General features: G+C 42.7%; 1 protein-coding gene across 6 annotated transcripts in view; it reads right to left on the reverse strand.

Annotated features, from left to right (window-relative positions):
- Positions 1 to 14656: 14656 nt before the first annotated feature.
- ADAMTSL1 (ADAMTS like 1) overlaps positions 14657 to 27004 on the reverse strand; it is an 872819-nt gene continuing 860471 nt past the window's right edge. For 4 of the 6 annotated variants that reach the window (XM_053205052.1, XM_053205051.1, XM_053205050.1 and 1 more), the window contains 2 exons: positions 19722 to 19831; positions 14657 to 18957 (listed from right to left, as the gene is read on the reverse strand). In XM_053205052.1, the coding sequence (XP_053061027.1) occupies positions 18618 to 18957; positions 19722 to 19831 (450 nt within the window). In that variant the 3' untranslated portion in view covers positions 14657 to 18617. The remainder of the gene's footprint in view (positions 18958 to 19721; positions 19832 to 27004) is intronic. The other 2 variants (XM_027047188.2, XM_027047190.2) reach the window with 1 other exon arrangement.

A 27004-nucleotide genomic window follows, 5' to 3' on the forward strand; every position in this document is an offset into this window, starting at 1 on the left:
TGTTTGAAATAACATACATAGAATAACTGGCTGCCCCACCCCAAGCTTCTGCATCTAAAGCAGGAGTGAAGCGAACTGCTCCAAGGCAGGGGCATTGTCACAACCACACCTTTCCACAGTGATGCACCCTTTTGGGATCTGGTCACCTCGGGCATAAAGATGAATTGAGGGATCTATTTCCTTTAAAAGTGCTTTTCAGCTGTGCAGTTGCCAAGAGGAAGCTAGTGGGCTGGGTGGGGGTGTGCATGAGTTCTAACTGCAGATTAAATGATCCCTTGGCTCTTCAGGCCTGCCCTGCCATCACCCAGGTCCACATCTGGTCAGCATCCTGGAAGCAGGAAGACAGAGGCCCTTCTGAGCGTAAATACTGGGGGTGGGGGCCAGGAGGAGGTGTTTGCTTTGGCAGAGTAGGCTCAGAATTTCCACAAGGCTGGCTGAGCAGGTGCTTGGCTCCTCCCCACTTTGGGGGTGCAACACGAGCCCTGGAGCCTTCCAGAACATGTGCTCTGGATTCTGGAAAAGGCATCAGGGTAATGCTAGGCTGGGCTGTGCTTTAAGTCATACTTCTGTACCACAGGTGCTCCTGGTCCCTGTCTCTGGATCCTTGGATGCTGATATGAGAAGTCCTGATGGCTTTTTCTTGTCAACCCTCTTGGTGCAGCAGCAAACCCAGGTTGATGTTAACCAAAAGGATTCAGGAAATTTTCACTCCTGTGACTGAATCTAACACTGATTTGTCTTGGGCTTTTACTACCCAGACCAACCTGCCTGCCACCTGCACCCTGCCAATCTACCCAGGGCCAAGGCTATTCTTTCATTGCCAAGGAGGCAGCATGGTTACTCCCTCATGTCCTAGATTCCCATCCATTTCATGTGATAGGATCATAAAACAGGGGAGCCCACGAATACCCTTTAAACAGGCAAATAGCTACTTGAGAAACATAGGCAGACAGAATGCATGAAAAATGACGAAAATTTGGCATCTATGCCAGTGAATGACTTATAAACTAAGAAATGGAATTTTTGGCACAAAAGGATCTCCCAGGCTTAAAAAAACAACCCACTTTTCATTTTAAAGTTTCTAAGTAGAGTTCAGTGCTTGCTATCAACATGGAGAGTCTCTCTGCTTGGCTCAGTGTTAGAACACCTCCCATATTCGAAGGCCAGTTATTTGGAACCTTCCATGTCCAAAACTGTGGTAGAACCTGGACACACGCTGGCTTTAAGTTGCTAAAATCACTGACAAATTTCATGTATGGAAACTCAGGTACTTTATGCACCCCTGATCCTGGCCCTCACTCTGCTCATATTGGCTCCTTTCCCTCATTTTTTCTCTTTTCCCTTCTCTTTCCTTTCCTTTTTCCTTCCTTCCTTCCTTCCTTCCTTCCTTCCTTCCTTCCTTCCTTCCTTCCTTCCTTCCTTCCTTTCTTCCTCTCTCTCTCTCTCTTTCTCTCTTTCCTTTCCTTTCCTTTCCTTTTTTCTTCCTCCTCTTTCTTTCTTTCTTTCTTTCTTTCTTTCTTTCTTTCTTTCTTTCTTTCTTCTTTCTTTCTTTCTTTCTTTCTTTCTTTCTTTCTTTCTTTCTTTCTTTCTTTCTTTCTTTCTTTCTTTCTTTCTTTCTTTCTTTCACACACAGTTCCAATGAGTTTCTCTTATCTGGGTTACTAGCCCTCAGAAGGGCGGGACGGGGGCAGGGCTCTTCTGCTAGAAGCCAACAACTAAATGGAAAGGGGTGACAGCCTGGCAGTGGGGCTAGAGACCAAAAAATGGTTTAAAATGCAGAACTCAAAAGTATAGCAGCTCAGGAATTATGACCTCAATGTAATAATTTAAAATAATGTACATGTGTGTGTGTGTGTGTGTGTGTATACACACACTTGCACATGTACATACACACGTATTTTATTAAGTCTGGAAAAATATACCATAGTTTATGCTTATCACCCCCATTTAATAAAAATTATAAAAAATTATACACATACACTTTTCAAGTCTGGCCAAATGCATCAACAGAGTTGGGTAAATGAATTCCCATTTGTCTCATTTGTCCAGAATTATAAGGGATTGGAGCTTTGGAGTATTTTAATATGAAGTTAACCTACAGGTAATATCTATTAGCCTTTATGAAGGTGTTTTCTATGGAATAAAAGTCCTGTGATATGGTCTTCAAAAAAGTTCATTGGACATAGAAGTTTGGGAGTTTGAGATTCATATTGCATAATGATATTTTGAAGGCTCTCTGAAACCCTATATTAAAGGAACGTTGCTTAACTTTGTATAACCCAGTTCATGGATCAGTATTATTGCAATTACAAGTGCACGAGTGAAAAGGGAATTTTTTGGTTCAGGCAATTGAACAGTCTAGGGGTTTATCTGTGGGCTTCAGGCACAGCTGAATCCAGGGGCTTGAAGGATGCAATGGGTGCTTGGTCTTCATCTTTTGCCTTTATTTTCTTCTGCATTGCCTTCTTAGGCAGGCCCTTTCCACGTGATGGTTTCCAGCGATTTTAAGCTCACAACATCTCTTTAGCTAAAGGGCTTCTCCTTCCCAGGGGTTCCAGAAAAAATCCCTGAAATGAGTTTCTTGCCTGGCTTGAGACTCGTGGTCCTTTCTGAACTGATTGCCATGGCCAGGGAGAATGAAAATCCTCCCTGTCCAGGACTGAATCAGTGTCCACCCCTGGACTGAGTAGTGTTTACGGCTGGGGTCAACCCCATGCAAGCTACATGAACATGGGAGGGCTTGGGATGGGGTGGGTCCCCAAAGGAAGCCGTAGAGTTTCCAGGCAAGGGAAGGGATGAACTCTGAGCAGGCAGAGACAACAGTTTCCAACTCTGACAATAGAGCCCTTTTATTGTGTAAAACCTGTTGGAACACACATGGAGAAACAGTGCCAAATGCTCATCATACATTTTTTTTTCAAATAAGTTTAGAATACAGTAAAATCTGCATGCATGCAAGCATGTAGTTGAACCTTTCTTTGATGATTTAAAAACCTCAGTGAATCCTGCTGTGCCTCAGGGTCAACTTTGAGTGTTGAAACATCCTAGTCCTTGACTGTTGAAATTGTTTGGCTTCTTGATAAATGGGAGGTTCTGGCCCAGCCAGAGGGCAGGTACAGGGAGCCTGGGAAAGCTCAGTTACCGGAGAGTGGACACAAGTCTGTTATCTCCTGTGTAGAGCTCTCTTAAGTTCTGACAGCAACAGCACCTGCCATCTCACTGCATCCACACGTGCTTCCTGCTCCTGTTATCTCCCTGTTCAGGCAGGGAACTGAGGGGAATTGAGGCTCAGATGGGTTAAGTAACTTGGGGGAATGATGTTTGACTCCCAGTGGAGGAAATGATGTTTGTAGAACCAGCTGGGTGAACAGTGAAATGACACCATGGGTTTGAAAGAAGGGGAAGGCTGGAGAGATGTAGGAGGCTGTTGATCTTGAGGATAAAGAATGAATTTTTGAATGCCTTTCCAGGGCCATGCGGTGTATAAGTGTATGAGCTCTGGGAATGGTATCTGTTTGTGCGTGTGATTGATTCTCCACTGTTCCTTGTACTCAGCACTCAGACTTACTAATTGCTTCTGGAAACACACAGATATTTACAAAGATGTTGATTGGGTTGCAACAGAGCTTCTTTACACAATGCTTGCTTACTTATAAGGTTAATGCATAGGAAGGAATGATTACATCCAGGAGCTGAAGGTTATATGAAGAGATCTTTAAATTTTTAAGCTCTTTGTTAGAAATAGTTAGTCACATTAAGACTAGATTCTCTTCATTGTAGAAAAAGATCCCTTGGGCCTTTTCGAGGAAAAAGGTATTTTCATCTTGTGATTTGGTAACATGTCACATCTGTTGTTTGTTTTACTATGATCTTCGAATAGTGCTATTTAGGGAGGTTTTGCCTCTTGATTACCAAGCTCTTTAGGATTCCGTAGCTCCAAAAATGCTGTGTTTCCTACCTTTGCCATCCGCTCTGGGAGCTATCATGGGGCCCTTTTCCAGACTCTTGGGTCTGCTGCACCTCTCACTATGGTCTTGCCCCGGGGATATCTCCTGGGGACCCGCCTGATGGTCCTCAGTTGCTTTCCAGCATCTCCCTGGTTTTCTTTTTCCTCTACGCCATCCAGGGAGTCCCCCTCCACCCCCAGGGTAGTGACTTCAAAACCATGCTCTTTCCTTTCACACATCTCATCTTCTATGTCTCCTCCTCCTCCTCTTCTTCCTCCTCTACCCCATAACCCCCATCTTAGCTCTGGTCCTCAGGACAGGTGGACGCACTGATCACACTTCTTCCTTCTTCTTCTCCCATCCATCTGTATGTGTACACAAACATACATTAGTTCATGCCTTCAGAACATATCTTTTTGGTGCCAGGCACTCTTCTAGGTGCTTTGGACAACATCAGTAAGTAGAACATATACAGGTCCTGCTCTTGTGGGTCTTATAGTTTAGTGGGGTAGACAGACACTCAATAATAAACAATGCATAATTATATATAATAAGGTATGTATAATATAAATAAAATAACCAACACATAATATATGAAAAGCATAATAAGTAAATTGTTTGGTAAGTTACAAGGTGATAGGCACCATGAAAAAGGAGAACATAATTGGAATGGAGAAGCCCAGGAGTTCTGGGAGGCCCAGGTGGTATTTAGTGGGATGGTCAGGGTGGGCCTCATTGAGAAGATGATGTTTGAGAGTCTCAAAGGGGGAGATGACCCCAGGGAACATGTAGAGCAAAAGGGCCTGAGGTGGGCACATTTCTGTGAGGGCTGTATAGACCATGGCCAGGAATTTGGAATTGGGGGGCAATGTCAAGGGTCCAACTGAGAAGTGCTGAGATCTGGTATATGTTACAACCATCCCTGTGGTCACCCAGGCTCTGTGAGGGGGATGCAGGGGGCCAGCGTAGAAGCAGGGCCTGGCAGGATGCAGGCCCATGCCAGGCTGTAGAAGTGGGGCTGATGAGAAAAGGGTCACATCCTGGGCATATTTTGAAGGCAGGCCATATGGAATTGGTGATTGGAGGTGGGGTGAAAACAACTGGGAATTAAGCATGTCTCTAGAACCTTAGGTTGCAGAGACTAGGAGGGCAGGGTCTCTCCACTGAGTTTGGGGAGGGCTGGGTAGACATGTGAATGCTGAATGGCCAGCAGGCTGCTTCTGAGAAGCAAGGTACAGCAGGGTTTTTGAGGAGGCTCTGTAGTCAGACTAGCCTGGCGCTTGTACTCACTGCTGTGGTCCCCATGTGGTCTCTGTGAGGGGGTGAACAGAGAATTCTGTGAACTCTAGGAACTTTTCCTCTTTCTGTTTCCCCTTTCTGCACTATGACCCGTAGGGAAAAGGGAGTCTTCTCTGAAGTACATAAGGAAAGATTTCCCAAAGTTAGAGTTATTAGGCACCAGGTACCTTGAGGGAGAAGGAGGGCAGTTGTCTGCTTGGAGGGTGAGCATGGCTTCCTTTAGATTGTGACCAGTAACTGAGACATGACCTGCCTCCCCTTCCCTCTCCCATCTCTCCAGCCACAGTCATCCAGGCCTTGTCCCTCAGGATCTTTATGTCCTTTTATCATGTAGTATAGTTTAGTCTTGGTCTCATTCTTTTGCATCCTTTTGCATTCTTTTGCACCCACCATCATCTTTTCAGCAAAACAAAAGATCATTTTTGGGGGGATCTAGTTAGAAGAGTGGGTATTGTGTATATCTTTTCAAATTAGTGTTTTTATTTTTTTGGGCGGGTAAATGCTCAAGCAGTGGAATTACTGAATTATATGGTAGCTCTGTCTTTAATATTTTGAGGAACATCCGTGTTCTTTCTACAGTGGTTGCACTAATTTGCATTCCCACCAGCAGTACAAGAGGGTTCTCTTGACATCCTCGCCAACACTTGTTATTTTTTGTCTTTTTTCATACTAGCCATTCTGACAGGTGTGAGGTGGTATCTTACTGTGGTTTTGAGTTTGCATTTCCCTGGTGATGAGTGATGTTGAACATCATTTCATGTATCTGTTGGCCATCTGTATGTCTTTCAAGTCTTCTGCCCATTTTTTTTAAATTTTATTTTTTATTTTTTAAAATTTACATCCAAGTTAGTTAGCATATAGTGCAACAATGATTTCAGGAGTAGATTCCTTAGTGCCCCCTACCCATTTCGCCCATCCCCCTAGTTAGTAACCTCCCGTAACCCTCAGTTTGTTCTCCATATTTATGAGTCTCTTCTGTTTTGTCCCTCTCCCTGTTTTTATATTATTTTTGTTTCCCTTCCCTTATGTTCATCTGTTCTGTGTCTTAAAGTCCTCATATGAGTGAAGTCATATGATTTTTGTCTTTCTCTGACTGGCTAATTTCACTTATCATAATACCCTCCAGTTCCATCCAGTTGCCATCTTGCAAATGGCAAGATTTCATTATTTTTGATTGCTTAGTAATACTCCATTGTATCTCTATACCACCTCTTCTTTATCGATTCTTCCACAGATGGACATTTGGGCTCTTTCCATACTTTATTGTTCATAGTGCTGCTATAAACGTGGGGGTGCATGTGTCCCTTTGAAACAGCATACCTTGGATAAATGCCTAGTGGTGCAATTGCTGGGTCATAGGGTAGTTCTATTTTTAGTTTTTTGAGGAACCTCCATACTGTTTTCCAGAGTGGCTGCACCAGCTTGCATTCCCACCAACAATGCAAAAGAGATCCTCTGTCTCCGCATCCTTGCCAACATCTGTTGTTGCCTGAGTTGTTAATGTTAGCCATTCTGACAGGTGCAAGGTGGTATCTCATTGTGGTTTTGATTTGCATTTTCCTGATGATGAGTGATTTTGAGCATTTTTTCATGTGTTGGTTGGCCATCTGGATGTCTTCTTTGGAGAAGTGTCTATTCATGTCTTTTGCCCATTTCTTCACTGGATTATTTGTTTTTTGGGTGTTGAGTTTGATAAGTTCTTTATAGAATTTGGATACTAACCCTTTATCTGATATGTCATTTGCAAATATCTTCTCCCATTCTGTCGGTTGCCTTTTAGTTTTGCTGATTGTTTCCTTCGCTGTGCAGAAGCTTTTTATTTTGATGAGGTCCCAGTAGTTCATTTTTGCTTTTGTTTACCTTGCCTCTGGAGACGTGTTCAGTAAGAAATTGCTGCAGTCAAGATCAAAGAGGTTTTTGCATACTTTCTCCTCAAGGATTCTGATGGCTTCCTGTCTTACATTGGGGTCTTTCATCCATTTTGAGTTTATTTTTGTGTATGGTGTAAGAAAGTGGTCCACGTTCATTCTTCTACATGTCGCTGTCCAGTTTTCCCAGCAACACTTGCTGAAGAGACTGTCTTTATGTCACTGGATATTCTTTCCTGCTTTGTGAAAGATTAGTTGGCCATACGTTTGTGGGTCCATTTCTGGGTTCTCTATTCTGCTCCATTGATCTGAGTGTCTGTTCTTGTGCCAGTACCATACTGTCTTGATGGTTACAGCTTTGTAGTATAGCTTGAAGTCTGGGATTGTGATGCCTCCTGCTTTGGTTTTCTTTTTCAAGATTGCTTTGGCTATTCAGGGTCTTTTCTGGTTCCATACAAATTTTAGGATTATTTGTTCTAGCTCTGTGAAGAATACTGGTGTTATTTTGATAGGGATGCATTGAATATGTAGATTGCTTTGGGTAGTATCGACATTTGAACAATATTTGTTCTTCCTATCCAGGAGCATGGAATCTTTTTCCATTTTTTTGTGTTTTCTTCAATTTCTTTCATAAGCTTCCTATAGTTTTCAGCATATAGATTTTTCACCTCTTTGGTTAGATTTATTCCTAGGTATTTTATGGTTTTTGGTGCAACTGTAAATGGGATTGATTCCTTGATTTCTCTTTCTGTCGCTTCATTGTTGGTGTATAGGAATGCAACCAATTTCTGTGTGTTGATTTTATATCCTGCAACTTTGCTGAATTCATGATTCAATTCTAGCAGTTTTTGGTGGAATCTTTTGGGTTTTCCATATAGAGTATAGTGTCATCTGCGAAGAGTGAAAAGTTTGACCTCCTGGCCGATTTGGATGCCTTTTATTTCTTTGTGTTGTCTGATTGCAGAGGCTAAGACTTCCAATACTATGTTGAATAACAGTCCTCTGCCCATTTTTTAATCACATTTTTTGTGTGTATACATTTTTTTAATGTATTTTGGATATTAGCCTTTTATTGGATGCATCATTTGCAAATATTTTCTCCTATTCACTACACTGCCTTTTTGTTTTGTTGATGGTTTCCTCTGCTATGCAAAAGCTTTTTATTTTGGTGTAGTCCCAATAGTTTATTTTGCTTTTGTTTCCATTGCCTGAGGAGACCTATCCATAAATATGTTGTTAAGGCCAAGAAATTACTGCCTATGTTTTCTTTTAGGACTTTTATGGTTTCAGGTCTCAAATTTAGGTCTTTAATCCACTTTGATTTATTTTTGTGAATGGTATAAGGAAGTGGTTCAGTTTCATTCGTTTGTATGTAGCTGTCTAGTTGTTCCAGCACCATTTATTTAAAAGACTGTATTTTCTGCATTATATATTCTTTCATCCTTTGTCATAGATTAATTGACCATATATGCACCCCTGTTTATCACAGCATTATTTATAATAGCCAAGATATGGAAGCAGTTCAAGTGTCCATTGATGAATGAACAAAGATATGGTGTATATACATGTATGGTTTACACACACACACACACACACACACGCAAACACACACACACATGTACACATACAGACACAAAATGGCTGAATGTTACTCAGCCATAAAAAAAGAATGAGATCTTGTCATTTGAGATGACATGGGTGGACCCAGAAGGTATTATGCTTTTAAGTGAAATAAGTCAGGCAGAGAAAGACAAATCCCATAGGATTTCACTTATATGTAGAATCTGAAAAACAAAACGAATGAATAAACAGACTCTTAAATACAGAGAACAAACTGGTGGTTGCCAGAGGGGGGTGGGTGGGGGAATGGGCAAAATAAAGTAGATTAAGAGGTACCAACTTCCAATTATAAAATTAATAGGTCACAGAGATGAGAAGTACAGCATCAGGCATATAGTCAATAACTTAATAACACTGTATGGTGACTGCATATATTGTGAGCATTGAGTAATACACAGAATTGTTAAATCAGTATGTTGTACCCTTGAAAGTAATAAAACATTGTGTGTCAATTATACTTCAGTCATGAAAAAGAAAGAAGAGGGGATATTGTAAATACTTACACTGAGTTTTCAGCCATAAATCCAAACCTGGCCCTGAAAAGTGGATGTGTGCAGTGTGGAAAGAAAGGAGGAATGGAGGGGGAGAATAGCTTACGAGTACAGGATTCCCTGCCTTTGACTACTGACTTTGGGTCTCAGGCTGCATCCACCTCTGTGGGCTGTCAAAGTTCTGAGAGGCCCAGCTTTCCAGCTTTGCCACAGGGCAGTAGGAAAAAAGCTATAAAACGGTGCAATCTTGAGGGAAGTGGTGAGTAACAAACATTTATAGCCTCCATATTTGCCTGCCCTGGGTCCCAAGTAAGAAATCACAAGGGAAGAGCAGGTGGGGAGGGGTGTGGTGGTTGGTATTCCATGGCTTATGGGAAGGTAAGAAGGGAAAGGAGATTGGGACATGGAGCTTTCAAAGAACTGAGGCCTGTCACCCAGGGAAAGTGGCCAGAGATGAGTTTGCAGGGTGCCTCAGGACATTTAAAGGAGTCTGTTCCTTGTCCTGACAACAGTGGGAAGGTGTGGAAGGTTTTGAAACAGTGGACTGGTATAGTGCAAGCCATCTTTTGCGAAGATCACATTGTGAATGGATTTAAGCCATTTTGGCTAATCACCAGTTTCTGAGTTACCTTGGTAAAATGGGTAGCTCCATCAAGAGAGGCTGGAGCTCTCTGTCTCCACCTATGCAGCCTTACTCCTAAGATGGTGTGTTTCACTGAAAACAATCCCGGCCCAAATTGTGGCACAGGCGTAAATGCCAGCAAAGTGGCCCAACACAGTCCTGTAACCTGCTCTTTGAACTCAAATAAGTCGTATTGTCCAAATCCAGGCATTCTGATAGTTACTCCAAGGTGAATGTTCCTACCATAAGATCAGCCCAAAACTTCTCTAGCCAAATCAAACAAACTGAGCAGGGTGGCTTGGGGTGGGGGGATGGTAGTGTACAGAACCAAGGACAACTCTAGACCTGGGGCTCCCAGCTGTTGGATTTGCTGGATTCTCAGACTGTTAATACAGGGGCAGTGGTGCCATGTATCCTTTCCAGACCTCTAGGACTGCTCATATCACTGGTGTGTAATTAATGAACTTTGCATTAATTAAGAAACCCTCTGGTGCAGATTTAGATAACAGTATTTTAAATCCTTGCACTGGTCACTTTTGGAGGGTGGATTTATGATTGGGTAATTAAATGTTAGCTAACTGCCTTTAGGGTGTAGATTTAAGTTAGTTTCACACATATGCATCTGGTTACACTGATGTGTTTGCAGGCAATAGAATAGTTCTAGCTGCTATATGGGGAGTAGATTGGAGGAGAAAGTGGGAGGGAGTAGATTTATTCGGTCAGGATACCTTTGTAAAGTCCCAATGAGAAAGGATCAGGAATAAAAGGAGAAATCCCTGGGTGCTGACTGTGAAGGAACCAAATGAAGAAGAAAACTGAGCTGGAAACTCCCCCAAACCTGGGACTTCATGTTGGCATTTGTGGTGAGATATGTCTGCTTTCCTGATTGGACTCTGAGTTCCCTGAAAGCCATGTCCCCAGGGCCCAGCCTGGGCCTGGCACAGAGTTGGCACTTGGCAAGAGTTTCTCAGACTCTGAGGGAAGGGGAAGGTAAGTGATGGGAAAAGAAATCAGGGAGGAGAGGAGATGAGAAGGGAAAAAGGCTTATCTAGCAGGGGAAGGTAGAGTGAAGTCCACCAGACCAGATGAGAACTTTGGTTGTTTTCCATCCCAGCTGGACCTTAGTGCACAGGCTAGACCTTCACACTGCAAAGGGAGTGGAAGATCCAAATCATGGGGGCTTGCTCCCAGGTGGTTGCCTTGAGTGTCTCCATTCCAATAGGAAGGCCCTGTGCAGGTAAAGAAATTCAGCTCAGGAGTGACTGGCCTATCGATCTGGCTCCTGCTCTGCACCCTGGCACTGACACACTGAGCTTCAGCTATAGGACAGAACTACCTGGATGACTGTCTGGACAACTTTGTCATCCTTCAGCTGTCCTCAGCTCAGTCATTTCCTGGCCCCTTCATTGTTATTTAAACAAAGGATGGTGAGGATTAGGAGGAGAAAATCAAGCCCATAATGCACTTCATCACCACACTCGCTGCCTTGGCCATTAAACATTTCCCTGAGTTGCTTACCTGGTAACTAAGCTGTTCACAGCTTGTCTTCTGTCCTTTTTTGGGAGTTGTAACAAGGTCAGCCCTGGCTATCACAAAGACCCAGAGGAGGGCTGTTTATGTCATCTTGGAAAAGGAAGCAGGTTTCCCAGGCATGCTTTCTGGTCTGGATGCTGACTGTGCAATCTCTCAGGCCCTCCTCAGCATTCTGCTTAAACAAACATTATTTATGTTCAGCAGGAGAACCATTCCCTACTGTCTGCTTTCTCTTCACTCACGTAAAACTGCACGTTTAATTTCTGTTTACACACATATAAACCATATCTTTAGGAGCAGCTTGGGAAATCCTTGGTTGAAGATGGATTTTGCCTTTGGAAAACACAGAGGTGAGTGACATCTGTATATTGTGTGATCAGAAGCATGACACATGTAGTTTGATTGGGACCAGGTGCTTCACAGAATCCATCTGAGTGAAGTTGTAAACCTCTGGTTGACAGGCAAGGTGACAGCTCAGTTCTTGCCAGCAAAACCTTGATTACCATATCTGCCTTCCAGTTTAGAGGTAGCAACACACATTTGAAAACCTTCGGGTGCTATGAACAAGAAACTGTGGGTCAGCCAAAGATCACAGTCTCTTATTGGCTCATACGCATTTAACCTGTAAAAGCATCTCCAAGTAGACTGCATGGCTATGTGGGGACACATGATAATTTTAGGTTAATTTTAATCTTACAGGGTTGGTAGAATTCATTGAGTATTCAATTCTTTACTGACTGAGGCTTGTATCCACATCAGTATTTTCCTGCTTGGTCATATGTGACATGCGTAGATCACCTTCCCTGATTTAACTCACATTCAGTGTATTCTGAGTCTGAATCCTGAAGTCTTTAAATCATGGCTGGTTCATTGAACAAAATGAGGGACTGAAAGAGACAAAACCAAGGGGGTGTCACTTTATTTTGTTTACTAATTTATCCTTCCTTGGATAATTCACCCAGTAGGTCAGTTTTCATTGGGCTGTTTCCAAGAGCTTCATCCTTCTGTTCACCCGATAAGTCCCTTATCCTTTGTGGATGAATTTGCCTATTTTGGGGAGGCCCACAGATGGATTATTGAGCTCTAAGTTGTCTCATTTTAGCTGAAAGCCATTAATAAAATTGGATTTTTTTTGATTTATTTGCAGGATTGATTATCATAGCATGCTGTTTATGAGAAAATCTACCACTTGGTAAGTGAGATATCCTTAACTTTAGCTTTTACATCACATGTATGTTTGCTCTTGTATGAGCATTTGTCCCTGGTTTTTTTTTGTGTGTGTGTGTGTGTGTTTTTCGTTTTTTTTTTTTAGTAAATCAAAGGAAATGGCAGATTTGATTTGAAACTAGACTGTACATTGGGATTACAAGGTAACAGCTATCCTGGGAACTATTTCTGAAAGTATGTCAATATTTTGGTGAGTGGGCTACATGTGCTATTATGTTATCTTCCAATATACAGATTTGGGTTCACTAATGCCTCTCTTATTTACACTATTGTGTAGTACTGAACTTTGAAGGAACGACTGATGTCCTTCTCACTCAAAAATGAAAACCTAGGAACAGTCTTTCACAGCTGACAATGGGAATATGAGATAGGACAAGTGCTCTGCCCTCATCTCCCTGTCTTCAAGGTAGGGTGGATGACAATAGCAGTTAACATTTGGTGAACGCTTCAGTGATGTGCCAGGAGATCCTAGATTTCCTCAATGTGAATGAACTGCTAGTTTTCTCATAAAAACCCTATCTTAGGAGATATCCTCTTTTCAAAGGTGAGAAACTGAGGCACGAATGAGCTTTGGTGATTATTGATGATTTTGGTTTGGATGGGCCCCAGATTTTCTGGGCACATGCTGTCAAAGTCCTAGAAACTTCTGAGGCCAAGCAGGGGACTCTGGTATGAGCAGTTTGAATCCCAGGACCTGCCTGTGGTTAAGATTCCGAACTTTTATGCTGTGGTTGGGAGCATCCTTATAGGGCTCTTTTTCTCCCCGCTGAGCTCTGTGATTTGGGCTGGAAAATTTTCCGTATGTTCTATTTGAGCCTGTCCCACCATTTGAAACTTCCTGGGTGTTTTTTTTGGTTTTTTGTTTTTTTTTTGCTCTGGCATCTCTGACTTATCCTTGCCCTCCCATCCTCCCCTGGGGTCTCTGTAGGATATTATTTGATTGTTGGTATGTCAGTATTTCTAGTTCAAGTATTGACTATTTCTTTAAAGCAAAACCTAAAACTCCTTAGAAAATAATTGGGATTTCAGGAAGAGCTTTCTAACTAATTTTTACACTGCATAACAGACTGTGATGTGATGGGTGAGTTGTTGGAAAATGGATTGGAATTGGGCTTTCAGGCTGGGGTTCTTAAGTGCCTCCCACAAAGGTCTTTGTGTGGACCTCCTGGGGGCTTGGAGACTTGCTGCCCTTCCACTGGAAACAATTGATGAAGAACGCCACAATACACTTTTATTTTTTTCTGCACTTCCCATAGTAGCTTTATTTCTATTAAAATGCTTTAAAAATAGGCAGGTAGGGGCCACAGAATGCCAGAAGAATTGATTTTAGGGGATGAGAAAGTGAACTCCAGTAAAATGTCCCATTGTCATCTACCAGCCTCCAAGCAGTAGGGAAAGATGGTACCCACAATGGTGGCCATGCATGGTCCGCTCTTGCACAGAGAAGCTGGAGATGGCATAGTGGGTAAGGGAAAGTCTGTGGCTAAAAAGCCAGACTTCTAGGAGTTTGATCCCTGTTCCACTAGCTGGTTGACCTTGGGCTTTCTGGGCCTCTGTCTACCCATATACAGATAATCATAGGGCTCATGTGAGGATGAAAATGTAGTAACAAGTGTTAGCTCCTACTAATGGTGTCCATCCAGAATTTCAGCACATAGCTACTTTATACTGTGCACGCCCCTGTTGGCGGGAACCTGACCTGGAGACTCCTCCTGCAGCCAAATCTGCATCTACCCTCCACCCACGAGATGTCCACGTGTCTTTCTGAAGGCACTGTGGCTTCCATGTTCCCACTACCCAGGGCCATAAATGAGATGATTGTCAAGGGTAGTCCTAAACCTGAATATGTGCACATCCACAAACATAGCTCCTTTGAGTTCACTTACAGAGCTGGCCCTGCAGGCATGGGCTCCCAGCTTCCCATGCAGAGCTCAAAACCACCATTCTTCCGTGGCGGCCAAACACACGTAAGTGGCTGGGAACCACCCTCAACCCCTGTACAGAACGAGACCGGAAGGCTGAGCTTAACAGAGACTCGGACGACAAGAGTTAAATAAATAAGCTGTATTATCTGTACAAAAAATATAAATACAGTTTTGTGTTTTAGAGGAGGAAAGTGCCTCCTTCCATATTATTCAGCAGCTCTAATCATCTTGTGTTGCTGCTGAGTCACAATTCACAGAACAAACAGTAAATGTACATTCATCTCATGCAAGGAGCACGCTGCTTCCCACCCCAAACCTAGGTCCTCCGAGCTGGCTCTGAGGCCCCCTCCAACGGCTCCAATCTGACACGAGGCGGAGCTGGAGGACACTGGCTATTTAGAAAATGTAAATATTGGCCACTGGTTCTCAACAGCTATTGAACTACAAATAACCAACCACATTAGTAGCAGTATGGAATTTGTATTCTCCATTCCATGCATAACTATTGTGTCACAAACGAGTCCCCTCTTCTTGCCCTGTCATCCCATGTTAGCTTTACAATGTGTTCTGTACACAGTGAATGGATCCAGAGTTAAACATCAGCCTCTATTAAAAATAGGAACAATACAATAGTTACCAGAGTTTACAGGAACACAACTGCAGGAAGTTAATAAAAAAGTCCCCCAAATACTTTGTTTTCTGAATGACAATGTACAATTATTAATATTGCACGTTTTTATACAAGAAATCCTAATAAATATTCACAAAAGATATACAGACATAGAAAACATTCTCTTTTATTTTAAATAAACATTACGCTGATTTTTTAGTAACATGACTTCTTAGAGCCCATTGTGGTGAGGAAGAAAGAGACCCACCTTAATTGTCCGTAGCTCACCTGGGGAGGACACAGCTTAATACCGTCTTCCCCCCATCTTTGACTTCCAGGTGGGCTGGAAAACACAGCCCTGGTATTGGTGGTGGCCCGGGGCTGGGTGGCATTTTGCGAGTCTGTATGTGAGGGGGGAGCAGGCTGGCTGAGGGGTGAGTGAGTGTGGCCACGCTGCCCTGGCTATTGAACGGTGTCCACTCAAGGGGGAGGTGGCCAAAACCACTCACCCAAACCCCTTTGCTGAAAGAACAATTTGCCAAATGGTCCCAGGATTTCAGGTTTGCCCCTAGACTTTGCTGCAGCCATGTTACTCTAGCTGACCCGCATTACTGCAAGTGTGTGTGCTGCCTTGCTGACTGGATTACCAAAACTGGGTGGATATTAATTGCTGTAAGGTTCATAGTACTTCAGTGTGTGTAGGGAACAGGTTGAAAAGCCTTTGAGGACCCTCTTGCGAGCTTTAGTTATCCTATGGCTTTGCCACCGCACCCCATCACCCTGCCCCAAGCTGCTGTATAAATGGGAGCGCCGCTCTTACAGTGGGCCCGCACAAGCCCGCTGTCCCACCCTGAACGGGCCCCGGCCCGTTCTGGAAGCAGCTACTGTGACCTGATGGATACCATCTGGCAAATTGAACCCCACCCCTGGCCCTCAAGTCGGGCAGCAAAGGCCATACAGGCAGAAACCCCAGCCTATTCTTGCTCAGAATGCCCTTGACCCACATCAGCAGTATCGTTCTGGGCTGGGGTTGGGGAGGGGGGGGACTCTTGATGTAGAGAGAGATGAGAGGGGCCGCTCAACTGAACAAGTAGATCTTGATGTCTCGCTGGCTTTGCTAGGGGGGTATAGGCAGAAGTCTGAGACAGTGTGGGGAGTGGGGACTCCCCTGCACCTCAGGGGGGGCAGGTCTCCTAGAAGGCAGTGTGCCCTCTGCGAGGGCAGCAGAATCCAGAGGGCCCCTTCCCCGAGCCTCCTCACTCCTCCCCATCTACCTGCACTTCCCCGCTGAGGACCATGCACAGGTTTCTTTTTGCTTCTGTCTCCTCCCCGCCCCAGCCCCCACGTGGTTTTCTGCATCAAGTGTGCTTCGGGCCTACTTGGATGGTCTCCTCCTTACTGCTCTGTATCCGGGCTTGGAGTTCTTGATGCTCCCCGGCAGAAGAGCTGAGTTCTGGCCTGGGTTTTGCCTTCCGATAGTGTCCTCCCCTCCCTGCCTGCTCTTCCCAAGGCTGAGGCAGAGGAGGACACAAAGCAGAAGCACACTCCCGTGTGGACGGTGTGCTGCCAGGAAAGACACAGCTGGTTGTCTGGAGTCTGTACCAATGCTTTGCAAATGCTCTGTGGCCTACCCTCCCATCTCTCGTCTGCCACTGGCTCTGCCTCCCTGCTGTCCCCAGGAGCCACGCCTGCCTCTTCCTCCGCCTTTTCGGGACCTGGGTTTGGGAAGACGAGGCGTCTGCTCTGCAACCTCCTGTAGACCCCTTTCCTTGTCTTTCCCCCACATTCTGTTCTCCAGTGAACCGAGAGAGAGGACATGCCGAGGTCCTCATGTCTGGGGTGGGGGAGGAGGTTGGACGAGGGTGTGTGGGGTGGGGGTGGGGAGAGGAAAATAAATAAATAAACGAAGAGAGCTTAAGTTCTGTCCAAGGTGGTGGCGGGAGTCCTCTGTGTGGCCAGGGTAGAGTTCTTCCCTGGGCCCTGTCTTCACGCTTTGCCGCAAGTCCCACAGCAGCGAGATTTGAACTGGCTGAGTTGGCAGAGTTTTAGCTGTTTGACCTTCTCGCAGTACCTGGTAGTATCTCTGCACTCCACTGGGAAAGGGGACAAAAGAAAGATGTGAAATGGAGCTAAAGGCTGTGGCCACTGGGTGCTTCCTGGGGTCTGCCTTGGGCACTGGACTCCCATGCTGGAGGGGCCCCTGCTGTCCAGCATCTCTGCACTGGCCTCGCTCTGGTGGCACTCAGCCACCTGCCTCCCAGCCTGCCAACAGGCTGCCGTTGTTGGCCGGCTGACATGGCCCAACCCTTGGCCTGTTCTACTGCCTTTCTGATGGCACGCTTCCTTCCGGAGGGCGCTGTTCATCTCCCTCTCCTCGGGACCGCCTGACCTTCTAAGGCAAGCTGGCCTTTCCCCGTGGTATTTAAGTGGCTCTCCTCGAGCTGGTTCCCAGAAGGACTCAATGCTGCGCCACTCTGACGTGGTGTGCAATGAGGCCCTGGTTGATGGCCTCATCCCCTGGAATGTGAGCTTTCTTTCCTCCGTGAAAGTTTCTTAACACTGTCCACCCAAGCCTCTCTACTCCTTCCCCTGACCATGTCTTGCCCGAGCACTGTGGCCTCTAGTTCAGTATTGGCACAAACGAGATGGTCCTTAGCTATTGGTGCCGATTTGGGTTGTGGACTTCTGTGACCAACATAGGAAGTCTGAAATACTTTGACTGAACATTAGTGCTAACTGTGGTGAGCTCTTGACATAAAGATGGGTCAGCACCACACAGAGAACAAAGATCATCCCTCCCCAGTGTATAGGCAGTGGGACAATTTGCCTACAGGACATCTGCCTCAGCGTTGGAAATCTCATGCTCAGAGAGGCCCCGTTTAGGGGAAAACTGCATGGCAACATTTAAAAACTTTGTATTCTTTGTCTCATACTTTGTCTTCTTTCCTGGGGGGAAGGACCTCCAGTTTGTTTTGGGTCCAGAGGAAGAAAAAAATATCCAACTGGGATACAAATGCCGGTGTTGGGCAGAGGAGGATCCAGACTTGAGGGAGGAGGGAGTGAAAGAGTAGATCTCAAGGGCATGGGCTCCTGCACAGTTCCGGTGGGTGCCCGTGGGTTGGGAAGGAGGGAGGGCAGCCGGTCCTTGTTCTGTGAGAAGCAGAGCCATGATGGGCACAAGGCCAGCTGGGCAGGAGGCACTCTGTGTGCTCTTCTAGTGCAAACGGTGCTTTCTGTCTAGTAGCCCGGCCCCCAGGAGGCACTGGTTGTCGTCCCCTGGGTACCAGCCAAACTACTGCGGGTGAGCTGGAGGCTGACTTCGTTTAGCATTTGGCCAATAGTACCTGGCTTTGCCCAGGGCCAAGATCGAGCCCTTGGGGGCACACTCAGCCATCTTTCGTGGCCTGGACATGCGTATACATATCTTTGCTCGCTTGCATGCACCCCTGTGACCATACCCAACTCTGGCCCCAGCTCACAATCCTTGGGAAACCTGCTCCAATGCCCTACGCTCAGGGTCAGTCCTGGGGACTGCCCTCTGCCCCCGATGCCCTGTGGGGAATTGGCAGAAGACTCTTTGGGGTTGGAACATACTGTTTTCACATGGGGTGATGTTGCAGCGCTGCCAGTTGGCCGGCCGGGGGCCCCAGGAGCACAGGTGTTCAGGCACTGCCTTGTTGGTGCGGGCGTGCACACACTCCACACGCCGGGATTGGAAGCCATAGTTGCCGCAGGTCGCCGTGCACAGGGTCCACAGGCTGACCCTCCAGTGTACGCTGCAGGCTTCTGACCAGCAGTTCTGGGTGCTCACGGGCCTGCAGGACGAGGGTGGTGGGGTTAGGGTCTGCCTCTGTGGGCACGGGACTGGGGAACAGATGTGAAGACATTGTTGCAAACCTAAGAATGTTGGGCAACTGCTCAAGCACTTCTATTGCCACCAGACCTGGGTTCTGGTCTCTGCTCCGTCAGTGAGGGGTTGTAAGATCTCGGAAGGACAATTGCTCTGATTGGCCCTCTGCGTCCTCATGGGTACACAGTCTGTATCGCTGTATGACCCAGGAATAAACTCTGTCCAGGATGGGGGCTGGCAGAGGCAGAGCCTGGGGCTGGGGCCTTGGGCGGGGATGGTGAGCCCTCACCCCAAGGGGACAGCCACAGGAACGCATGACAGGGAATGGGGACTGGATGGGAATGATAGGTTGAGACTCAGGGATAAGAGCCCTCATTCGGCATCACTTTTATAGGAAGGCCAACAAGAGTGAGGGGCTGCTGGAGCCCTTGAGATCTGGCGGTCACTTCATAGCCCTAACTTCCTGCGCACCCTAGGGTTAGTGCAGATCTCATGCGGTATCAGGCTACCCTCAAAGGAATAGCACCCTCTGCACTCTTTGTCTGCAAAAGAGGAGAGCCCACCCACCCTGGCACATTCAGCACATCTATCTCTAGGGAGAACAATGGCCTGGGGAGAATGGAGGGCGAAAGGGAAAGGGGATGTTAGAGGAGAAACACTCACTTAACACTGTCTTTCCATGCTGTTGACCGAGGGGCTGGGGAAAGGAGGTCCATGGCTTTCTCTTACCTTGGAAGGGCACTGCACTGCTCTGATGGTAAGGTGATGCCATCCCGTGTCTGGCAGAACACTTGTCTGTGTTGCACGGCTAGGTGAGGCCCGATGCAAGGCCCATTGCACTGGGAAGCAGATAAAGGAGGCATGTATAATGTTAGCCAAGTCAAGGGAGAGGCTGCGATGCTCAGGCTGCATGGAACACAGAACCCTTCTGCCGCATTTTGTTTGGGGCCTTCAGATCATTCATCTTGCTCCTCTTTGTATATCAACTAAAAAACATTGGCATATTTTCTTCTCTTTGTGCCATAGTGGAATAGTTAGCTTTCCTGTGGTCTATGAGCCTTCTGTTAGCAAATGGCTAATGGTAGTGTAGAGCCAGTTGGAGAATGTCAGCTCCCTCCCAGATTAACCATATAAAAAGGTTTCTTGGCATAATATACTAAGAGTGTGGTGTGGTAAGCTTTAGAGCAGAAGACTTTTAAGCACCCCTTCAGTCCAAAGGGTAACTTGGTTTGTTTTCTTGCTAAATTCATCCAAGTTAACTAGTCCATCATTTCTTTCCTTTCTTTGGCTTCATTTTTTCCAGGTCAAACCCAGCGCAGATGAACAGGAGTAGACTTAGGTATGCACTGTCTCTGCTCATTCTCCTGCTATGTGCTCAGAGAGATTGTTAAACTTTTCCCAGAGTTGATGGAGCCAGACTATCACAGTAAATACCCCATACCAAAGCAGCAGATCCTTAGCCAAAATTTTCTATTTGAGTAAAGTAAGGCGATAGACATCTCGTGGAGGTCACTTTTGAAAGAAATCTCTTGGGGATCTTTAGACGCCAAGTGTCCACCGGGGAGCTGTTAACCTTCAAAATTATAAGTAAAAATCTTTAAAAAAAATCTTATTTTTTCTTTTTGGCCCCCTTCACCCATTTCTCTTACCTTTTATTTTCCTGCCTCTGGCAACTCCTACCAATCTATTCTGTGTGTGTGTGTGTGTGTGTGTGTGTGCATGTGCACATTTGTATTAGATTCCACATACAGGAGAGATCACAGGGTATTTGTCTTCTTTCATTTAGCATAATGCTCTCAAGGTCCATTCATGTTGTCACAAATGGCAAGATTTCCTTCTAATGGCTGAATAATATTCCATTATACATACATATTATATCACATATATGTATGTATAATACATATATATGTATGTATATAGTATGTATGTATAATGTATATAATATGTATATGTGTATACATGTATATAATATGTATAATACATATATACATTATATATGTATTATGTACATATATACATATTATATACATATATTACATATATATCTATATATCACAATTTCTTTATCCATTCACCATTGCTGGCCCCTTAGATTGCTTGAATATCTTATTTATAAATAATGGAATAAATATGGGGTTACATATGTCTTTTTGAGTATTTTCATTTTCTTTGGATAAATTCTACCCAGAAGTGGAATTGCTGGTTCACATGGTGGTTCTGTTTTCAGTTTTTTGAGGAACATCCCTACTGTTTTCCATAGTGGCCACACCAATTCATATTTCCACCAACAGCGCACAAGGGTTATCTTTTCTCCATATCCTTGCCAACAATTGTTATCTTTTTGATAATAGTCATTTTGACAGGTGTGGGGTAATATCTTGTGGTGGTTCTGATTGGCATTTTCCTGATAACTGGTGATTATGTACTAAGATACCTTTTCATGTACCTGCTTGCCATCTATGTCTTCTAGGGAAAAATGTCTATTCAAATCTGCCCATTTTAAAAAATTTTTTTGTTTTTTTGTTTTGCTATTGAGTTTCATGAGTTCTTTATATATTTTGGACAGTGGTCCCTTATTAGATGTATGATTTGCAAATGTTTTTTTCCCATCCCATAGCTTGCCTTTTCATTCTGTTGATGGTTTCCTTTGTTGTGCAGATGCTTTTTAGTATGATGTAGTTCTAATTATTTTTGCTTTTGTAGCCTTTGCTTTTGGTGTCAGGTATTGCCAGTATTTTTTTTTTTTTTTTTTTTTTTGGTTTTATGTCAAAGGACCTTGCTGTCTATGTTTTATGATGAGAGTTTTATGGTTTCAGGTCTTATGTTCAAGTCTTTAGTCCATTTTTTTTTTTTTTTGAGACAGAGCACATGGGTGAACACAAGTGGGGCAGGGGCAGAGAGAGAGAGAGAGAGAGAGAGAGAGAGAATCTTTAGCAGGATCTATGCCCAGCACAGAGATTCTGACACGGGGCTCAATTTCAAGACCCTGAGATTGTGACCTGAGCTGAAATCAAGAGTCAGATGCTTAACCCATGGAGCCACCCAGGTGCCCCTAGACCATTTTGAATTAATTTTTGTGTAAGGTGTAAGATAGTGGTTAATTTTCATTCTTTTGTATGTGATTGTCCAGTTTTCCCAACCTCATTTATTGAAGGGACTGTCCTTTCCTCATGGTATATTCTTAGCTCCCTTGTAGTAAATTAATTGACCATGCATACATGAGTTTAATTCTGGGTATCTATTTTGTTCTATTGATCGATGTCTGTTTTTATGCTAATACCGTATGGTTTTGATTACTATAGTTTTTTAATATAGTTTGAAATTAGGGAGCATGAGGTCTCTAGCTTTTTTCTTCCTCAAGATTTCTTGGCTATATATTTTTTGTTCCATACAAATTTTAGGATTGTTCAATTTTTGTGAAAAATGCCATTGGAATTTTGATTGGGATTGTATTTAATCTGTATATTGCTTTGGGCAATATGGATGTTTTATCAATATTGATTCTTCCAATCCATGAGCACAGGCTGTATTTCCATTTGTGTCTTCAATTTCCTTCATAAATGTCTCCTAGTTTTCAATATATAATTCTTGCATCACCTCCTTGGTTAAATTTAGTCCTAGGTATATTTTTCATTTTGATGCAATTGTATGTGGGATTGTTTTCTTCATTTCTCTTTCTGATAGTTTGGTGCTAGTTTTTGCATATTGATTTTGTATCCTGCAACTTACTGAATTTGTTTATTGTAACAGTTTCTTTTTATAGAGTCTTTAGGGCTTTCTATTCATAATAATAGCATGTCATCTGCAAAACATGACAGTTTTATTTCCTTTTAATTTGGACACTTTTATTATCTACTTGTTCTAGCTAGGACTTATGACACTATGTTAAATAAAGATGGGGAGAGTGGGAATCCTTCTCCTGTTTCTGATCTTAGAAGAAAGGCTTTCAGCTTTTTACCATTGACTATGATGTTAGCTGTGGACTTGTCATCTATGGCCTTTACTATGCTGAGGTACATTCCCTCTATACCCACTTTTAAGAGTTTTTATCATGACTGGATACTGAATTTTGTCAGATGCTTTTTCTACATCTATTGAGGTATGATTTTTATCCTTCATTTTGTTAATGTGGTGTATCACACTGATAATTTTGTGGATGTTGAATCATCTTTGCAGCCCTTGGGTAAATTCCATTTGCTCATGGTGTATGATTCTTTTAATATATTATTGAATCTGGCTAGTGAAAATCTTGTTGAGAGTTTTTGCATCTATGTGCAGCAGGGATATTGGCCTGTAATTATCATGTGCTTGGCTTATTTCAGCTAACGTTTTCAAGGTTCATTTATATTGTAGCATGTATAGAATTTCATTCCTTTGGAAGGCTGAATAATATTCCATTGCATTCCATTCCACTACATTTTGTTCATCCATCCATCCATCCATCAATGGACATATCAGTTGTGTGCACCTTTTGACCACTGTGATGCTACTATGAACATTAGTCCACAAGTGGAATTGCTGGATCATATGGTAATTCTATGTCCAATACTTTGAGAAACTGCCATACTGTTTTCTATAGTAGCTGTGCCATTTTACATTCCCATCTACAGTGCACAAGGGTTCCAATTTTTCCACCCACGTGTTAGTTTTATTTAAAAAAATAATCGCTATCCTAGTGGATGTGACGTGGTATCTCATTGTGGTTTTAATTTGCATTTCCCTAATTGTTAGTGATGTCAAACATCTTTTCTTGTGTGTACTGTCCATTTGTATATCTTTGGAGAAATGTCTAGTCTAGGCTTTCTGTTGTGTTGTTGAGTTGTAGTTCTCTATATTTTGGATATTAATCCTTTATCAGATATGATTTGGAAATAATTTCTTCCAATCTGGGGGTTGCCTTTTCACTGTTGGTAGTGTCCTTTGATGAAGAAAAGCTTTTATGTAATTTTTTAACTGTACTTTTAGTGTCCTAGCGAAAAAATGATTGCCAATCCAATATTATGAAGCTTCTTCCCTATATTTTCTTCTAAGAGCTTATTTCAGTCATTTTCAGTTAATTTTTGTATATGGTTAAAATAAGGATCCAGCTTCATTCTCTGCATATGGTTATCCAGCTACCCAGCACCATTTATTGAAAAGACTGTTCTTTCCTCATTGAATGATCTTGGCACACTTAATCTGATTATATATACAAAAGTTTATTTCTGGGTTCTCTATCCTATTGCATTGGTCTATGTGCGAGAACTACCATTGTTTTGATTACTGTAGCTTTGTAGTAAGTTTTGATACCGGGAAGTATAAAGTCTCCAACTTTGTTCTTTAAGATTTTTTTGGCTATTCAAGAGCTTTTGACATTCCATTTGAATTTTAGAATGGATTTTCTTATTTCTGCAAAGAAGCCATCGGGATTTTGAATCTCTAGATCAATTTGAGCAGTACTGACATCTTAATAAGTTTTCTGTCTTCTTTAATTTCTTTTAGTAATGTTTTGTAGTTTTCAGTGTACATGTTTTTCACCTCCTTGGTTAAATTTGTGTTTTTGTAAGTGGAATAACTTTCTTAATTTCCTTTTCAGATTGTTCATAATTCATTTATAGATATGAACTGATTTCTATTGATTTTATATCTTGCAACATATTCTCTAAGAGACATATTCTGATGTTATTGGGATTTTTAGGATTTTTACATATGAGATCATGTTATCTATGAGCCAGAGGTTATTTGACTTCTTCCTTTCCAACTTGGGTGGCTTTTCTTTCTTTTCCTTGCCTAGTTGCTTTGAACTTCCAATACTATGTTGAATGGGAGTGGTGAGCATTGCATTCTCATCTTGTTCCTCACTTTAGGAGAAAAGTTATAACTGTGGTGTGTGTGTTTTTTTTTTTTTTTTTTTTTTTTTAGCTGTGGACTTTTCATATATGGTCTTTTTTTATTTTGAGTTAGTTTCTATTACTAGTTTGTTGAGTTTTTATCACAAAAGGATTTTGAGTTTCTTCAAATGCTTTTTCTTCAACAATTGAGATGTGTTTTTTCCTTTAATTCAGTGAATGTGATATATTATAGTGGTTAATTGTCATATGTTGAACATTCCTTACATTACAAGAATAAGTCCTACCTGAAGGTGTGTAATTCTTTTAATAGGCTGCTAAATTTCATTTGCTAGTATTTTGTTGAGGATTCTGCAGTAATGGAGGGAATGAGGTGTGGAGGAAGCCAGAAAACATACCAAAAACAGTGGCAAAAGTTAGTCCTTCCTTCTCAGGGATTACCTTATTTTTATTTTTTAAATTTTATTTTAGAGAGTACAAGCAGGGAAGGGGCAGAGAGAGAACAATCCCAAGCAGTCTGCGTGCTGTCAGCAAGGAGTGCAATGCAAGGCTTGACCTCACAAACTGAGATCATGATCTGAGCCAAAATCAAGAGTCAGTTGCTCAACTTACTGAGCTACTCGCCCTATCAGAGCTTATTTAAATGGAAAAAAGCTCCCCAGTCAAAAGTCACAGATATTTGCCTGATAGGTTTAAACAATAATCAAATTCTAAGCTATCTACAAGAGACTTTGAATGTAAAAGATGGATGGAAAAAGATATTTCATGCAAAATGAGTAACCAAAAGAGCACTGTGATGGATATCCTAATATCAGACAAAACACATTTTAGGTCAAAACTGTTGCAAGAGACAAAGAAGGAAATTATATATTGATTAAAGGCCAAGAAGTTCTAACAACAATTAATATATATGCATAACCATCAAGCCTCCAAAATGCACGAATCAAACTGAAGAGATAGATAGTTATACAATAATGATTAGACACTTAAAATACCCCACTTTCAATAATGGATAGGACAAGCAAACAACAGATAAAAAAATTTAACAAGACTGTAGTCCAGTTGTCCTTAAGAGACCTATATGGGACACTCTACCCAGCCATAGTTGAGTACACATTTATTTTCCATGTTAGGCCACAAAAGAAGTCTTAATATATTTTAAAAAAGAGTATCTTTTCACAGCAGTGAATTTCTGCATTAATACTTAAAAGGGAGGGGTGCCTTGGTGGCTCAGTTGGTTAAGCGTCAGACTTTGGCTCAGGTCATGATCTAACGGGTGGTGGATTCGAGCTGCATGTTGGGCTCTGTGCTGAAAGCTCAGAGCCTGCTTCAAGTTCTCTGTCTTCCTCTCTCTCTCTGCCTCTCCCCCACTCGCACTCTGTCTCTCAAAAATAAACAACGTTAAAAATTAAAAAAAAATTAAATGGGATATTGGTCTTTAGTTTTCTTGTACTGTCTTCCCCTGGCTTTGGTATCAGGGCAATCCTGGCCTCATATTATGAGTTATGGAGTGTTAGTGTTCCCTCCCTTTCAATTTTTAGGAAGAATAAATGTAGGTAGAATTTACCAGTGAGGGCATCTTGTCCAGGGCTCTTCTTTGGTGTGAGGTTTTTGATTACTGATTGAATCTTTTTATTAGTTATAGGTATATGCAAATTTTTATTTCTTCATGATTTGGTCTTGGTGGGTTGTGTTTCTAGGAAATTTTTACATGGAGGTCATCCAATCTGTTGGTGTACAATTGTTCATAGTATTGATATAATCTTTTTTATTTATGTAAAATCAGTGTTCCCACTTTCATTTCAAATTTTAATACTTTTTTTTCTTAGTGTAGCTAAATTTGGAAGAACTGGTGGTTTCATTGATTTTTATTTACAAACTATATTTATCCACTATTGTCTTTATTATTTCTTCTATTGGCTTTGGGTTTAGTTTGCTCTTGTTCTTTTTCTTTTAGTTCTTGTTCTTGTTCTTTTAGTTCTTTTAGTTCCCTAAAGTTCCCTAAAGTTCTTTTAGTTAGGTAGTTTACTTTAAGTCTTTCTTTAATGCAAGCATTTACAAATATAGATTTTTCTCTTAGCACTGCATTCTCTACATCTCGCATTTTCACTTGTCTCAAAGTATTTTCTAATTTCCCAATATTTGTGAATTTTCCTTCCCAATATTTGTGAATTTTCCTGTTTT

The sequence above is a fragment of the Acinonyx jubatus genome, chromosome D4, assembly GCF_027475565.1.
Source record: "Acinonyx jubatus isolate Ajub_Pintada_27869175 chromosome D4, VMU_Ajub_asm_v1.0, whole genome shotgun sequence".
Lineage (NCBI taxonomy): Eukaryota > Metazoa > Chordata > Mammalia > Carnivora > Felidae > Acinonyx > Acinonyx jubatus.